At 40.0% G+C, this 15,462-nt stretch overlaps 1 protein-coding gene across 3 annotated transcripts in view; it reads left to right on the forward strand.

Annotated features, from left to right (window-relative positions):
* WDR47 (WD repeat domain 47) overlaps window positions 1-14,404 on the forward strand; it is a 57,513-nt gene extending 43,109 nt beyond the window's left edge. For 2 of the 3 annotated variants that reach the window (XM_075833397.1, XM_075833396.1), the window contains exons 10-16: window positions 713-876; window positions 995-1,164; window positions 4,499-4,669; window positions 5,084-5,215; window positions 8,124-8,342; window positions 9,540-9,587; window positions 11,255-14,404. In XM_075833397.1, the coding sequence (XP_075689512.1) occupies window positions 713-876; window positions 995-1,164; window positions 4,499-4,669; window positions 5,084-5,215; window positions 8,124-8,342; window positions 9,540-9,587; window positions 11,255-11,397 (1,047 nt within the window). In that variant the 3' untranslated portion in view covers window positions 11,398-14,404. The remainder of the gene's footprint in view (window positions 1-712; window positions 877-994; window positions 1,165-4,498; window positions 4,670-5,083; window positions 5,216-8,123; window positions 8,343-9,539; window positions 9,588-11,254) is intronic. The other variant, XM_075833398.1, reaches the window with a different exon arrangement.
* Window positions 14,405-15,462: the final 1,058 nt, after the last annotated feature.

Consider the following 15,462-nt stretch of genomic DNA (forward strand, 5'->3'; position numbering starts at 1 on the left):
TTTAAAGTTCTTGAGGTCGTGGGGGGATATAGGTAGAGTTTGCAGCAAGAGCGCTTACGATGCTCTGGCCGGGGACTCTGGCATCGTAAATCTCCTGACATCACTGTCCATATATGGACAGTGACATCAGTAGCTTCTCCGGGCACAACGCTTTCGGTAGCGCTCTGATCGGGGAGCATATCCTACTGTATGCTTTTGCAGTGGGATATGTTGCAGCCTTCCATCTGAGGTTTATGTTGGGAGTCCTCCTAAAGTATACCTCCCACGGAAGGAAAAAAACACAGTTTGAACGGGATCTTCATAATGGGATTGGTCTACATAATACATGTTTTACACTGTGGTGTATGGTCAGTTATGCATTATACTTGCATACTTCATAGTTCACTATATAAGCTGCCATTTTTTTTTTTTTATCATGTAAGACTTTCAATATTGCTACAGTTTCGTTTTGTTTGGATTTAGTAGAAAGAAATATTATTTTATGTAAGTAATTTGAATAACTAGTGAAATTTGTTTTGAAAATCTTTTTTTTTTTTTTTTTTTGTGTGTGGTTTGTCCAGATCAGTGATAGCAAAGCACATGGATTTGTTTACAGCATTTTAAGTGTATTCTTTGGTTTTGTTTCCTCTTTAAAATGTGCAGTTTACTTTCAAGATTAGCACATAGACTCTTGCCATCAAGTTTTACAATTCCCATTTTGTTACATTAACAGCCAGATGGAAAATCAAAGCAGCAGTTTACCTGCCTCACAACCCTGGAGGATACACAAGCAGTTCGGGCTGTAGCATTTCACCCTAGTGGGTCACTTTATGCTGTTGGATCCAATTCCAAAACGCTTAGAGTTTGTGCTTACCCAGAGGCCTTGGATACAACCAGGTAAAGGATCTTAAAATACGTTTGTGCAGTAAGTGACATTGCATCGGATGACTTACAGAGGCCATGTGCATTAGTGATTGGTGTACAGCTTTCCATAGATATATTACTTTTGTTTTAGTGTCCCAAACAGCCCCATACAGCCAGCAGTTCGATTTAAGAGGAACAAACACCACAAAGGGTCCATTTACTGTGTGGCCTGGAGCCCCTGTGGGCAGCTCCTTGCTACAGGATCTAATGACAAGTATGTGAAGGTGCTGCCTTTCAATGCTGAAACTTGCAATGCAACAGGTAAGACTAAGTGCATTTAAATAGTGTGTTTTTTCTTGTAACTTTGGCCGACATTCGTCATTTTTAAAATTCTGATCAGATAGATGCGGGTTCCACCTCCTGGGATCCGCACCTACAGTATCTCTAGAATGGGGCCCCTAAACCTAGCTTTGTCTGATCTCTCTGCCTCCCGTCCACTTCCTGGTTATACGGTCGAGAGTTACGAAAACAGCGTAGCTCGCTGAGCTACGCTGTTTCTGTAATTCCCAAAGTAGTGCTTGGCAGTTATGGAAGCAGCGTAGCATGGGAGCTATACTGTGTCTATAACTACCATTCAGTTCTTTGGGACTTGCGGAAACAGTGTAGCTCAGCTCTTAGGAAGCGTCTGTGTCTTTAAGATCGCTAGGAGTACTGATACTCCTGTTTACTACCTGAGCCAATCCCACTTCTCTGTCTTCTTCCTGTGAGGTGGAGGGTGGGGTATTTATAGAAAAGAGGGGGAGACGTAACCTCCAGCTCACCTTTTGTGTGTGGACTTTGCACTTTGGTCACCGCACGGATCCTCGTGTCGGCACGCGATGTGTAGACAGTAGAAAAACAGAGCAGAGTGGATCCAGCGTTGCTGTGAATAAAAAGGAACTGGCTCCAAGTTTAATGAAAATATTTTTAAAATTAGGATCAATCTGAATGATGTCCTAGAGTGCTTAGGAGAGATGTGAGAAAATTGGCAGAGCCTACGCGTTTCAAACGCTTCCTGCGTTCTTAATCATGGCTAGATGGGGTATTTATACCTGGCCTCCTCCCTCGTTCTTTGCTTGTGAAATTCCTCCTTACTTAGGTGTTGTGATCAAGCTCTCACTTACCCTGTGCCCTAGACTTCTGGACTTCCTGAAACCGACCTCGGCTTGCCTCTGGATTATCCCCTTGCTCTCTGATTTGGACTTTCTGCTCCTGGCTGGTTCTGACCTCTGCTATAGCTGTTATCCACTTGCTTGCTGATTTGGAACTTTCTGTCTACCCTCTGGCTGTCTGTTTACCTGTTCAGGTATAGCCTGCATTGCACCCCTTACCCAACACTGAACTCTGTTAGAACAACCTGGGTTCTATGCAGCAAAAACCATCCTGCCTTGCGGTGGGCTCTGGCGAATACCTCAGAGTTGCCTTAGATTCTGTCGATCAGAGTTGTGATGGATTTGGGGTTGCGGTTTTATTTGCATGCTTTCTCCCGACAGTCTCCAGTAGCCTTTTGGGAATTGCACAACAAGTAATTCCATAACATCAACGATGCTGTTTTTTTTTCTCACGACCATATAACCTTTTTCATGGTTGGAATTCACCTGATTCAGCCGCAACACAGAGTGGCTGAACGGGGTATAGGGGGCCCCGTTCTGGAGATAGGTGTGGGACCCGTATCTATCTGACTTTTATGACATCCTGTGGATATGTCATAAATGTCTCTCATTGTAAAACCCCTTTAAAATTCTCTGTCGCCAATCAGTCTCCTTTTATACCATGCCCAAACTGTGTTTTGGAAACTTCTATTCTGAACGCCTTTGTATGTCCAGAGGGGCAGGCAAAGCTAGCCTGGAAAATTCAACAGAACACATGGGACTATGAAGGGATAGCAGTCCCTGATCTTCAACTTTTTTATTTGGCAATTGAGTGAAGTGCTACATTGGGGAAGTCTGGAGAGGCACTGGGTCCACTCATTTATAACAAATGCACTTCCACTTAATATATTCGATCCTAGAAATGCTTTATTTGGTAGATGCCGGGTGTATAATCTTGCCAATAGACACAATTACCTCCTTTTCCAAGCTAGACAAGTGTGGGCTAGAACTCTGACACACTTTTGGGAATCCCAAATTTCACCTATACACTCCATTATAGTGTAACACAACATTGTCTGGATTTTAGGATTTGCCTAGCGCCACCCCATGGAGGAAACCTGGTACTTTCTACCTAGGCCAAAAAACATCCTCCTCTGTCCTTAAAGACTATGTAAACCTTTGAATAAAAATCTTTTTTAATAAATCATGTTTTTTAGTGATTTCAAACAACTCTCAAATTTACTTTAACTATTTTTTTACCTTTTTAAGATACAATTTCTATGTATACTGTGTATATATAGAAGCTGTATCCTGCTGTCAAAGTCGATTCGGTCATGTCAGCTGCAGCGGTGTAAGCTGGACCTGCGTGTCTCTGACCTTCAGGATCCAGTTAATAACTATCACATTTCATTTCAATTTCACAGGTACACTTCTGTTTAGTGTATGATATATATATATATATATATATATAATATAATATAATTTTGTAATTACCTAAACTCCCTTTATTCTTGTAAGTTCTAGTAATGCCCAGCATAAATGGGAAGTTTTGTATCATGTATGGCTAGGACTATAATATTAATTTGGATTAACACAACACAAATTATATACTGCTCCTTGTCCAAAAATACTCCTCATAGATATTGAGAGAAGTATACTTACTCTACTGGAAATACTTTGTGTGACCACTGGGTGGAAGATATGTTAGTTCAGTTAATTCTGGTCTCATTGGAGTTACCCATTAATATAAACCTTGTTTCTCGGGACAGCCTGTAAGGCCCCCTGCCCCCAGCCGTAGCCATAATCCCGGTCTGTGATTATGGTTACGGACCGCAGCGCACAGTCGCCCGCATTTGCGGGCCATGCTCCCATTATAAAGTATGGGCGCACGATCAGTAAAATAAGAAAATAGGTCATTTCTACAGCCCGGACACCTTCCCTTAAATATACGTGGGCCATAGAAATGAATGGAACCGTATTTTAACCTTAATTACGGTCCGTAATTGCGGACCAAAATTACGGTCGTGTGCATGGGGCCTTACTACATGTATGTCATTAGAAATATTATGTTTACTGCGTCACTACTGTACACAGGATTAAATGGTTTACTTTTTTTTACTAATTTATTAAGATGTGGATATAGGATTAAATTACATCATTCAGAACAAACAAATGAAAGCAAAATCAAAATTGTAGTTACTAGTCAATAGAATGGTCTTCTTAATGTATGTGTACACCAGCCATGAAAGTCTGTATTGCCAACTCGCTACTATGAAGGTTTTAGAAAGTGCACAAGTTACTAATGAAGCTTTTTCATGACTTATAGTTGCTCTCCTTACTACATTACGTTATTTTATAAAGTGTAGGCACTGCATGAGAGGAGGAGAACTGAATGTGTAACATTGTGTTCATGGAATGTCCAACCCCTCCATTGAAAGTGTCTCTATGCTTTAAACTGGATTTTAAATGAATAAGCTATCCATGTATCAGATTGGGGACTGTAATTCAGAATCTTTTCTTTTCAGGCCCAGACTTGGAATTCAGCATGCATGATGGAACTATTAGAGACTTGGCTTTTATGGAAGGGCCAGAGAGCGGTGGTGCAATATTAATCAGTGCTGGTGCAGGAGACTGTAATATCTACACTACAGACTGCCAGCGTGGGCAGGGACTTCATGCATTAAGTGGGCACACAGGTAAGCATCATTTCAAGCATACATCAGGGGCACCAATAGGTTTAGGATTCTCATTTTTCAAAGTAAGATATATATATATATCTGGTTGCAAAAGAAATACAAGTTTCTGCATGCCATTCTTCTTGAATACCCTCTAAGCACGGATTGGAGGGTATAGACAGAATGACTGCTTTGTGATTATTTCTACTATGCACACAACGTATAAGATGGACAACCCCAAGATGCCTAAGCTCCTCTGCACACACTGCAGATTTTGTGCTTTCTGCAGAAAAAAACCCATTCAGATGAATGGAACTGATTTTCAGTTTGCTGAAATTTCTGCAATAAAATCTGCAGCGTGTGAATTATGAGCGTACACAAGTAGATTTTTTTAACAACCTAATAATAAAGGAGATTTCTTACCTTGTGTGACAGGGCATATCTTGGCTCTTTACACATGGAGTGGTTGGATGATTGCATCAGGATCTCAAGATAAGACTGTCCGATTCTGGGATCTCCGGGTTCCTAGCTGTGTTCGAGTGATTGGAACTACATTCCATGGAACAGGTAAACCAGTGACTTGCAATTATAGTTACTATACTATTGTAGTTATAGTTTAGTTGCTTGTATGTTTCCCCCTCCCTACCCCAGCAGGCTGGAAATTTTTATCTTGCAATAGATGCAACAATTTGGGTGCCTGGATAGTCCGCGCCGTACTGTGGTACCGTGCCGTACGCGCGGAAAAACTGCACTTGGTTTTGCTGTGAATTGTTATGGTTTTGTGATGCGTTTTTTTGCCTGCATAGGCTTGTACAGGTAAAGCACATTGAAACCATGTGCTTCACATGTACAAGCCACGCGGCCATAAGCTGCATAGCAAAACTACGGTAATTAGTGGTAAATCCGCTACCGCAGCATGTTAACAATCCAATCTTTAAAGGTGATCATAAAAAAATGATCATTTATGGGAGTAAAAAAGATCAGTGCCACCTGATTAAAAATGCGATACATTGGTTGCAACTGGTTTTGAGCTTGTTCTATATTTCTATTGGTCCTGATGGTGCCCGTACACATAGCGGCCATATGCTGGTAGTGTACAAAACGGCATGAATTGTACAGATGAACCACATGATTTCATAGTGTTTCACCTGTACATATTGTACGGGTGAAAAAAAATCACAAAAACCTACATGTCTGGGCATTCTTATTGATTAAATGCTACAATTTGTAGAGAATGGAAAACTTTTCTACAGGTAAAATCATTCTGATCATTGCAGATCTCTTGCACTGTATGTCCATTTATAGGGGTTTTCCCATGAGGGACATTTGACATATCCATAGTATATGTCAGAAAGATGCGGGTCCCACCTCTGGGACCCGCACCGATCTGACATTTATGACTTATCCTGTGGATAGGTCATATATGTCCATCATGGGAAAACTCCTTTAACAACCAACTTCCCAACAGTGCAAATATTGAAATGCTGGTCGAATTGGGGGAAATTGGCTTGTGTATAGTCTTCATTGGGCTTCAAGCATACAGTGTAGATTTGGTGTTTTGCATCAAATATTTCCATCTTTTTTCTTTTCTTTTAGGCCGGCGTTGAGTCATTTCATAGTTTTAAAATTTTTTAATTTAGCTGCTTTTGTGTTCATTAACTGGTTGCCGACACAGGACGAGTATGCTCGTTCTGAGCGGCGAGCACTTCGCGCATTAGGACGAGCATACTCGTCCTGTGTGACAGCCGTCCCTGCGCGCGTCTGTGCGCACGATCGAGAGCGGGGCAACGGCTGTAATACACAGCCACGGCCCCGCTCTGACAGAGGAGAGGAGAGAAACAGCTTCTCTCCGCTGTTAACCCTTTGAACGCCGCGATGAAAGCTGATCGCGGCGTTCAAGGAGGGGGGACTGCACATTGATCGCGTCACAGAAAATAACTGTGACGCGATCAAAGTCCACAACTCGTATGGCCAGACAGCCCAGGGTCTATTGAAGGACCCCAGGGCCGTCTGAACATATTTCCTGTTGATGGGGCATACTGTGGTATGCCCTAACAACTGCCTGTGTACGATCAGTAACTGCCTAATGTACTGGCATATAGATCTATGCCAGTACATTGCAGTTACAAAATAAAAATCAAAATGATAAATCCCTTTATGGGATTAAAAAAAAAAGTTAAGTGAATGTAAAAAATAAATAAATAATGGTAAATAAATAAATAAAAAGTAAATAAAATACACAGAAACACACATTTTTTATAATAAATCAACTTTTTACAATAGAAGTCCCAAAACATGAAATAATATAGACATATTTGGTATCGCCACGACCGTAACAACCTGTACAACAAATGTATAACATTATTTATGATGATCGGTGTATGGTGTAAAAAAAAAAATATTAAAACTGCTGCGCAACTGCTTTTTTTCTGCATTTTAATCTAATTAAAAATGTATAGAAATTAAACGATAATGTATTTGTACCAAAAAATGGTACGTACATAAAGTACAACTCGTCCCGCAAAAAACAAAGTCTCATACAACTATGTCGTACAAAAAATAAAAGCGTTATGAGCGTCGGGATGCAAAGAGGGAAATTTAAAAAAAATTGCTCTGTCCTCAAGGCCAAAATTGGCCGTGTCCTTAAGGGGTTAAAGGGCTTGTCCCAGAATTAATGGAAAAAAATCTGGCATAACATAGTGCATGACTATGGGCACGTCCACACGCTTCGGAATTGCCGCGTTTTTTCCGGCCAAAGCTGCAGAATACAGTAGCTGCATAGTGGATGAGATTTAACAAATCTCATCCACATGCTGCGTAAAATTTCCGAGCCGAGATTGACCTGTGGTGCGTGTTTTTCGGACTGCAGCATGCCCATTCCTGTTACGGAAAGTGTCCAGAATTGCCGCGCTTTTCAGAGATAACTCCATCTCCTAACATTGGGGAAAACGCAGCAATTTACGCACCATTTTCTGCCGTACAAAACTCAGGAAATGGTGCATTTTTGCCGCAGCGGAAAGCCTTTGACTTTCAACGGAATTGCTGCAGAAATTTTCTGCAGCAATTATGTTGTGTGTGGACAAGCCCTATCTCTTTCTAATAAAGCTAGAACCAGCCCTGTATCTTCCAGAGATCTTCCTATTCATTGCTTCAATTGCTCTGCTAGATTTTCTTCAGGTTGGCAACTCATGGGGTGTCTCCTTTCTGCTGTAGAGAAGGCATTTTTTATTGGCTGGTGGCAGTTGGAGAGTAGAACTGAGCGCGTCCGTCCTCTCCTAATCAGCTTACTATACAGATTGAACACCAGGGGGCGCCATTATAATGAAACAAAGGAAATATCTTACAGCTGCAGCATTTCTGTAACATAAAGTAAATTACAAAGCAAATTTATTTTTATTGCTGAATTATATTGTAATAACACTTAATAGTGGGACAACCCCTTTAACTGAATTGTGTCTTTTTCCTCTTTATTCAGGCAGTCCAGTGGCTTCAGTGGCAGTAGATCCTAGTGGAAGGCTGCTTGCCACAGGACAGGAGGATACCAGTTGCATGCTGTATGACATCAGAGGAGGTCGAATGGTACAGAGTTATCATCCACACACCAGTGATGTGCGATCTGTCCGTTTTTCACCTGGAGCACATTACCTGCTCACTGGTTCTTATGACATGAAGATTAAAGTCACAGATCTTCAAGGTACATGGTCTTTTTACACTGTAGGAAAAAGTATTGCTCTCTAGGCTGAAAATGAAGTCTCTGCAGAGTGGATCTGCCATGGAACGTCACATAAAGGAATACTCCAGTCAAAACGTAGACCCTGTTCTGTGTGCAGAGCGTGAGGGGGCGGTGCATGACACCGACAACAGATGTCAGGGAGGAAAGTGTGATCTGCTGATTTCAACATGTGCGATCAATTTGGCAAAGGACTTTTCCTCTCCTCTTTTAAATAAACATGCATGCTAAGCCGAGCCACGTGTGCATGTTGGCGTTAGGAGAGATGCTTGTCTACTGAAGACAAATATTTTATGTGTATGGCCACATTACAAGCAGTTGCAGGATATAGAATTCCCTGTGGCTACTTTGTTTTTAGGTTGTTGCAAGAACATCTTAGACAATACTAATATATTAGGAATCTGTTTATTATGTAAATCACTAATATTTTACCCGAAACAATTCCTAAAGTCGGAGGCACTACTGCACACTGAACCATATGAAATTTCCTTTGCACCTACAACAAACTTCTACATTATTACTATTATATCACCTGTAATGTCTGTATGTAAATAGTATTTGAATAGATTTAGAAGCTAAAATATGAGGGAAATAGCTATATCTAGGTAAAATAAATATATGGTAACTAGTACCCAAAGTAAGTTATCCAGACTTTATAAAAAATTTAATTTTACCCGTAAATGGCGTAACATAGCATTAAAAAAAAGCTTACACACACCACCTACTCGCCCGCCACTCCAGCGCCACCGTTCCATGGTCCCCATTGGTCTCTGTTCGCATTGGCTGGAGCAGTGCCATTTCGTTCCAGCAGGTTGCCAATTACTGGCTGGAGCCGTCATGTTTCATACTCGCTGAGATCGCCTCCGCGGTCAGTGTTTGGCTGGAGAATTGTCTGATAAATATTACCTGCTATATAAGTTAGTCTTCGTTTATTCTTTGATTATAGTTTGCTGTTCGTAAATAAAATTCCAGCCCAAAAAAAAATGACCGTAATAATCTGCTTTAACAAAGCGCTTATAAGTAAAAGCTATGTGTTTCCTGTTACTGTATTTAAAAAAAAAAAAAAATTGTAGAAGTTCATGACATGATCTCCTTGACATTTTTCCCCAGACCAGGAAATGTCAGCCATATGCTAATTACCTCTGTCTACACATTACACAGGTGCCTGTAGGCAGGTGCAGAGTCATGTGATGCTAGGCTCCAGCCAGGGTAGGAAGGTGTTTTTTGTTTTTCGTTTTTTTTTTTAATGGATGTTAGAAATGATGCATCATGTGACATCACCATTATACAAATAAGAAATGTATATGCTTCAATTATACAATTTTCACACTTGTATCTTCTATTTGTATCCTATTTGAAAATGTCATGGCTGGATTGTTTTCTCGAAGACTCCAATTTGGATGATACTTCTTTTATTCGGTTTCTAGCTCTCATGTATAAACCATGTAAATGGACAGATTGTATACACTATTATTTGCCTGACATGCATTTACAGTAGATAAACTGCCCCCAAAAAATGAAGATGTCACAGTGATCATTAACCACATGGTGACAACAGGTGAAGGTTGGCAGTGATAGTACATGTTTTATTTTGAGCATGCTGGTGGTTAGAGCACTGTGTTACAGACAGATATACCAGTCCCTGTGATCATTGTTCCCTGCAACTTTCTTTTTATGGTAGTTTTCACCCATAGTGTATTGCTATTCTTTCTTATGAAAGGAGATTTATAGTAAGTTTGTGTGCAAATTCTCATCTAGGTTCATAAACACGCCACGTGCATTTGTGCATTGCAACTTAAACAGGCATTCCAGCAAATTATTTTTTTTGCACATATGCTAACTCACCAGCAATATTCTATCAGTGTCATTCGTTTCTTCCCAACTCCGTTGCATCCATACATTTTTAAACCATTCGTTATTGACAGCTGTGTCAAGTGATCTCAGTCTGATTACCAAAATAGACCATGCTTTCCTTTGTGACTGACTTCCTGTGAGCTACAAGATTACATCCTCACCAATCGAATCCTTCCTGGCAGCTCTGAGACCCCTCCGCACCCAGCACCACCCTCCTTGTTCTTCTGTATGTCCCCTATGCATATAGTGCTCCTGAAGATCTAATTTCTGCCCTAAGGGAGCAGAAGTGCAGTGATATAATAGGTGAGTCCATATAATGATTAACTACAGACTTATAATACTCCCGACAGACACTGACTGTCTATATTATCTGTCAGTGCTGTGTGCAGAGTTCTGTGTATTTCTGAGATGCTGCTTCTCACTGCCTCCTGTGTAAAAACTGACACAAGCAGGAGACATGCTGAGCTGCATCACATAGGATACACTAAGACTCTGGAGTGTTAGGGGACAGAAGTTCTATGTCACTATCACTTGCTGCACTTAAGTAGGACACCGAGCAAATGCAGTGTGCAGAGACTCTGCCCCCTCTGCAAATCCAGAAGCATCTTGGGAAACGTGGTCTGCATTAGGGGAACCATATCAGAGGGGAATAAGGAACCAAGATGCAGACAACTCATAAATGACACATCAACTAAAACATGTATACACAAGGCATACACAGAAGCCTCTACATTATTCTACAAAACAAAAAATTGCTGGAGTGCTTCTTTAAAAGGGGATGTCCAGTTTGGACCAACTTGTTTGAGACTGTGGGCCCCCTTGAGACAAGCTGATCACAGAGAGGTAACATATTGTATCATTGTAGGTCTTCTGCTGCGTCCTTCAGTGCTAATATATATATATATATATATATATATCCCAGCAGAATATATATTTACATGTATGTGCGTATCTCCTTCTGGCTTTTATGAAGAGCATTTGGTGACACTTATCTCATCGCTATAACTCTTGTTTCTCTTCAGGTGATCTTACAAAACCTCTTCCAATTATTGACGTCGGTGAGCACAAGGACAAGGTGATCCAGTGCCGGTGGCATACACAAGATCTCTCCTTCTTGTCGTCTTCTGCTGACAGGACTGTTTCACTGTGGGCTTACAATGCTTAAAAAGACACTTCAAACTTTAGGTCAACTTTCATTAAGAGGCTAACTTAGCGGCTTTTCCTATCTGACCTCCATTATCATGGTTTTACAGTTGAACCTCTAAGCTGCCAGAGCGTATGTTCACTGAATGCCTGCTACCAAAAATGAATATAGAACAAAATCATAGATACATCATGCTGTAGTAGTGCAGATGAAAGGGGGCAAAGAGAAGGAAAGAAGGCTGTCACTAGCCTAAGGTTAGTCGTAGCTAAAGGTCATTTAATATATATATGTATATATATTTTTTTCTTTTCCTGCTTCATCAGTAAGTGAGTGGGATTTCTGGTTTGTAAGAGCATGCATCTCTGCGGAACAAGCTTGCATTGTTAGCCTATGCTAAAACAAACAGTAGCACTTTCAAATGACGTACACATCAGGACAGGTTGTTCACATCACACAAGTCTGACCGTTTTCTATTTGGTTTTAATTGACAACTGCACCTTAATATTTATATTACTACCCACTGGTTGTCAAGTCATTGCAGTAGCTGATGGCAGAGTGTGCCAATATGATATAGAATCCATTTAATTACATGAACATGACAACAACCACCAAAGACATAAAAGATTGCAGTGCAGATTTAGCTGTTTTTTTCTTTTACATACAGGGATGTGCAGTAATAAAAACAAAAACACAAAAATAACCAGTGTAGTTTTCCTCTACGCCCATTTCAGAGTGAGTTTCATAGGTCGGGAACCACCCAAATATCTATAAGATGCGTTCACTATCATTACTATTATTTATTAGATGGTGGCTTGACAATGCCGGATGGGTAGAGTGAGATTTGTGATAGGTACACCCTTGATCTAATACATAATGGCAGTAATGAGGTCAAGGGAGTCTTAGGCCCTGTTCACACAGAGTTTTTGTGCAGGCCGAAAAAAATCTGCCACAGAATTCCTTCTAGAAGTTTGAGGTGGATTTTGAACTGCCTTTGTGTTTTGCGTTTTTCGTCTGCGGCCATTGAAGCTAATGCAAGGACCGTGGGCAAAAAACGCTCAAACTAGTGCCACAGGATTTTTCTGCCTCCCATTGATATCAATGGGAGGTAAGAGGCGATTGCCGCGGCGAGAAAGGAAATGTTGATTTATTTTTTTTCCCGCGAGCGCCCAAAAGCCGCCCAGCAAAAAAAAAAAATGCTTCTGCCTGCCGTTGAAATCATTGGTGTGCGTTTATGGACGTTTTTGGCGCTGATTCCAACACGGTTTCTGCGATAAAATCAGTGGCAAAAAACTCTGTGAACGGACTCTTACAAGTTTTAGGCTGCAATCACACATTCAGTTTTTTGAGCCAAACACAGGAATGTACACAAAAAGAAGGAAAAGTATAAAGTTAAAGACTGATTTGTATTCTCTCTCTTGTATCCACTCCTTTGTTTTGGCTCCAAAAAACTGCATCAAAAACTACATGTGTGAATAAAGCCTTAGGCTGCTTTCGGACAAGCGTAATACAGGTGCTTTTTTTTTTTTTTTAGCGCCCTTATTATGGATGCAACACTTGGACCTCCCATCCTTATTCAGCAACGGAATTAGAGCACATGCATATTCTGGTCCATTTTGCATCTATATTTGTAAAATAAGGAGTGGAACCTAAACAGAAAAATTGGAAAGATTTGTACCTCTATCCTGTTTTGGACACACTCCTGCTTTTTGGATACAAAATACTGACCCACATACGCAAGTGTGAATGAGGCCTTAGCGTGATTCATTTGACAATTTGCATAGTTAGCAGTTGTTTCCGGTTTTATAATTAAAGCTTATTTATTGTGTAATGAAATTTTTTATAACTTTCTAATATACTTTCCTCCCCATTTTCAAGATGCATTCTTGCTGTCAGTGACTAAAAACATTATTTTACACCCAGAGGCTGAAAACCCATCCTGATCATGCGCTATTCATCCAGGTCTACAGCTTGAGATAGTTCTGATTCATTTAACAAGCCATGCACCCGTGTCCGTTAATATGATCAGAACATGTTTTCTTCCACTTGCTGTAGAAAATAATTTTTCCATTCACTGACAGCTGAAATATTAACAAATGGGGTAGAACAAAGTGTATTAGAAGGTTGTACAATGTTTTATTATACAATGATTAGGCTTCATTTACGTAATCGCACCACGCATGTGCCGTCACCAGGCTCCCATCATTTAAGACCAATGAGGGTCCCAGTGGCCAGATACCCTCCTGTTTTACACATGACATGTCTAATTTGGAAAAAGCTTTTTAACTATTGACTATGGCGTAATTTTTTTAACACAAGTTTTAATTGGTCCAAATCAAAATTGTTGCTCCAATTCTTACAGAACTTGTGTGGTAGTTGATCTTTTTCTTACCACTTGGGCACCGTTATCAGCACCCTGCTCTTTACTTTTTTCACCTCGCAAAGAGCAGACTTTTCCAGTCTCCACCTTGCAGGTTATATTGGGCCTCATAAACACTTTGCATTTTCTGCCAGTTTTTACTACCACGGAAAAACTACAGCGTCCCCTCATACTACAAACTGCAATCTACCCTTTCTTTCACACTTTTCATCCAACGCATGAAAAAAAACCCTTGGAAAAAAAAGTCACCCATGAGAGCATTCCCCATAAGAAAATATCTTGCTACTAACTGCAGCAAAGCTGTGTTTTCCGTGGCCTTAATGTATTCTGTAAGTTACTGCAGTGGCCAGAGGTACCATTAAAGTAAATTTTATATATATATATATATATATATATATATATATATATATAAATTAATTTTTTTTATTAATTAATTTTTTATTTTTTAAACTCCGCCTCATATCAAAACTAGTACAGGTAAGAACTGGAGGTGTTGCCCATAGCAACCAATCAGATTTCAAGTTTTATGTTTGAAAACTAAAGCAGTGATTGCGTAGGTTCTACGGGCAACACCTCATGTTTGTCTCTGCGCTCGTTTTCATACATGAGGCCCTGTGTGTCCCGTTTTTGTTGTGGATTTGCTATGACATTCCCCAACCCCCATAGTCATAGCAAATCCACAACAAAAATGATGCATTTAGTTGCAGTTATAGGAAAAAAAAAAAAGTAGAACTCCTTATTTATGAGTGTTTTTAACATGTGGTACATGTGGACATACAATAAATCGGAAAATGTAACAACATTCATTGAGGAGGAAAAAAAATGCATCGGTCACAAAATGAGAAAAGCAGGAAGCCGGGCTCACAAATGAACATCGCTGTATGGTCACAGATGGGAAGCTCGTATAATCCTGCTTACAGCTCACTAGCCCCCTTTCTAGTCTGAACCTTTACATGTCACTTGACTATATTGTTGTCCGTGAGGTGTCGGCATGTGAACTCACCAACCCCATACAAAGCAAATCAAGGCGCTCAACACTATTATACAGTGCTCTATGCTGAATTTTATCGTGGGTGAAATGCTGCTAGAATTATCCAGTGTTGATCTTGATGTTTTCCAGTTTTTATATATATATACACCGTATTTATATGCAACATAAACCAGATTTCCCTGCACAGCCTCTGCTTCAATGGCCAGTAAGACCTCACACAGGCAGTGATGGAGCTTGTACACAATACTCCCTTTCTGGCACCTAATGGGTTACATGACCGCATGGCACATTAGCATGAAATCAGTTTCCTTTTGTTTTGGGTTTTTTCAGAGCAACAACTAACCTGGATATTAGGTCTTGCACTTGCGTGTTGTATTAACTATTTTTCTATCATACCGGTAGAAATATAGGTTCAATGTTGTCTTCACTAATGTAAATGCTAATATTCCTGGATTATTCTGTTCATACTGTATATTTTTATTTTTGTTAAATTAAAAAAAAAAACTAAATAAGATTTAGGAACGTTTTATTTATTTGATATGCAGTGGAATTATTATTTTGTTCTTTTAACATACTACATTTTCTGTGCACTGTACGTATCTATTTTTTACCTATTGTTTAAAGTGGAGCTGTTTACTATGGAAGTGTAACTGTGCTGCAATATAAATAAAGAGATCGAAGATTCATCATTTCATCTGACAATACTGGTTCAACTGTG

This window comes from Rhinoderma darwinii, chromosome 7 (assembly GCF_050947455.1).
Source record: "Rhinoderma darwinii isolate aRhiDar2 chromosome 7, aRhiDar2.hap1, whole genome shotgun sequence".
NCBI lineage: Eukaryota > Metazoa > Chordata > Amphibia > Anura > Rhinodermatidae > Rhinoderma > Rhinoderma darwinii.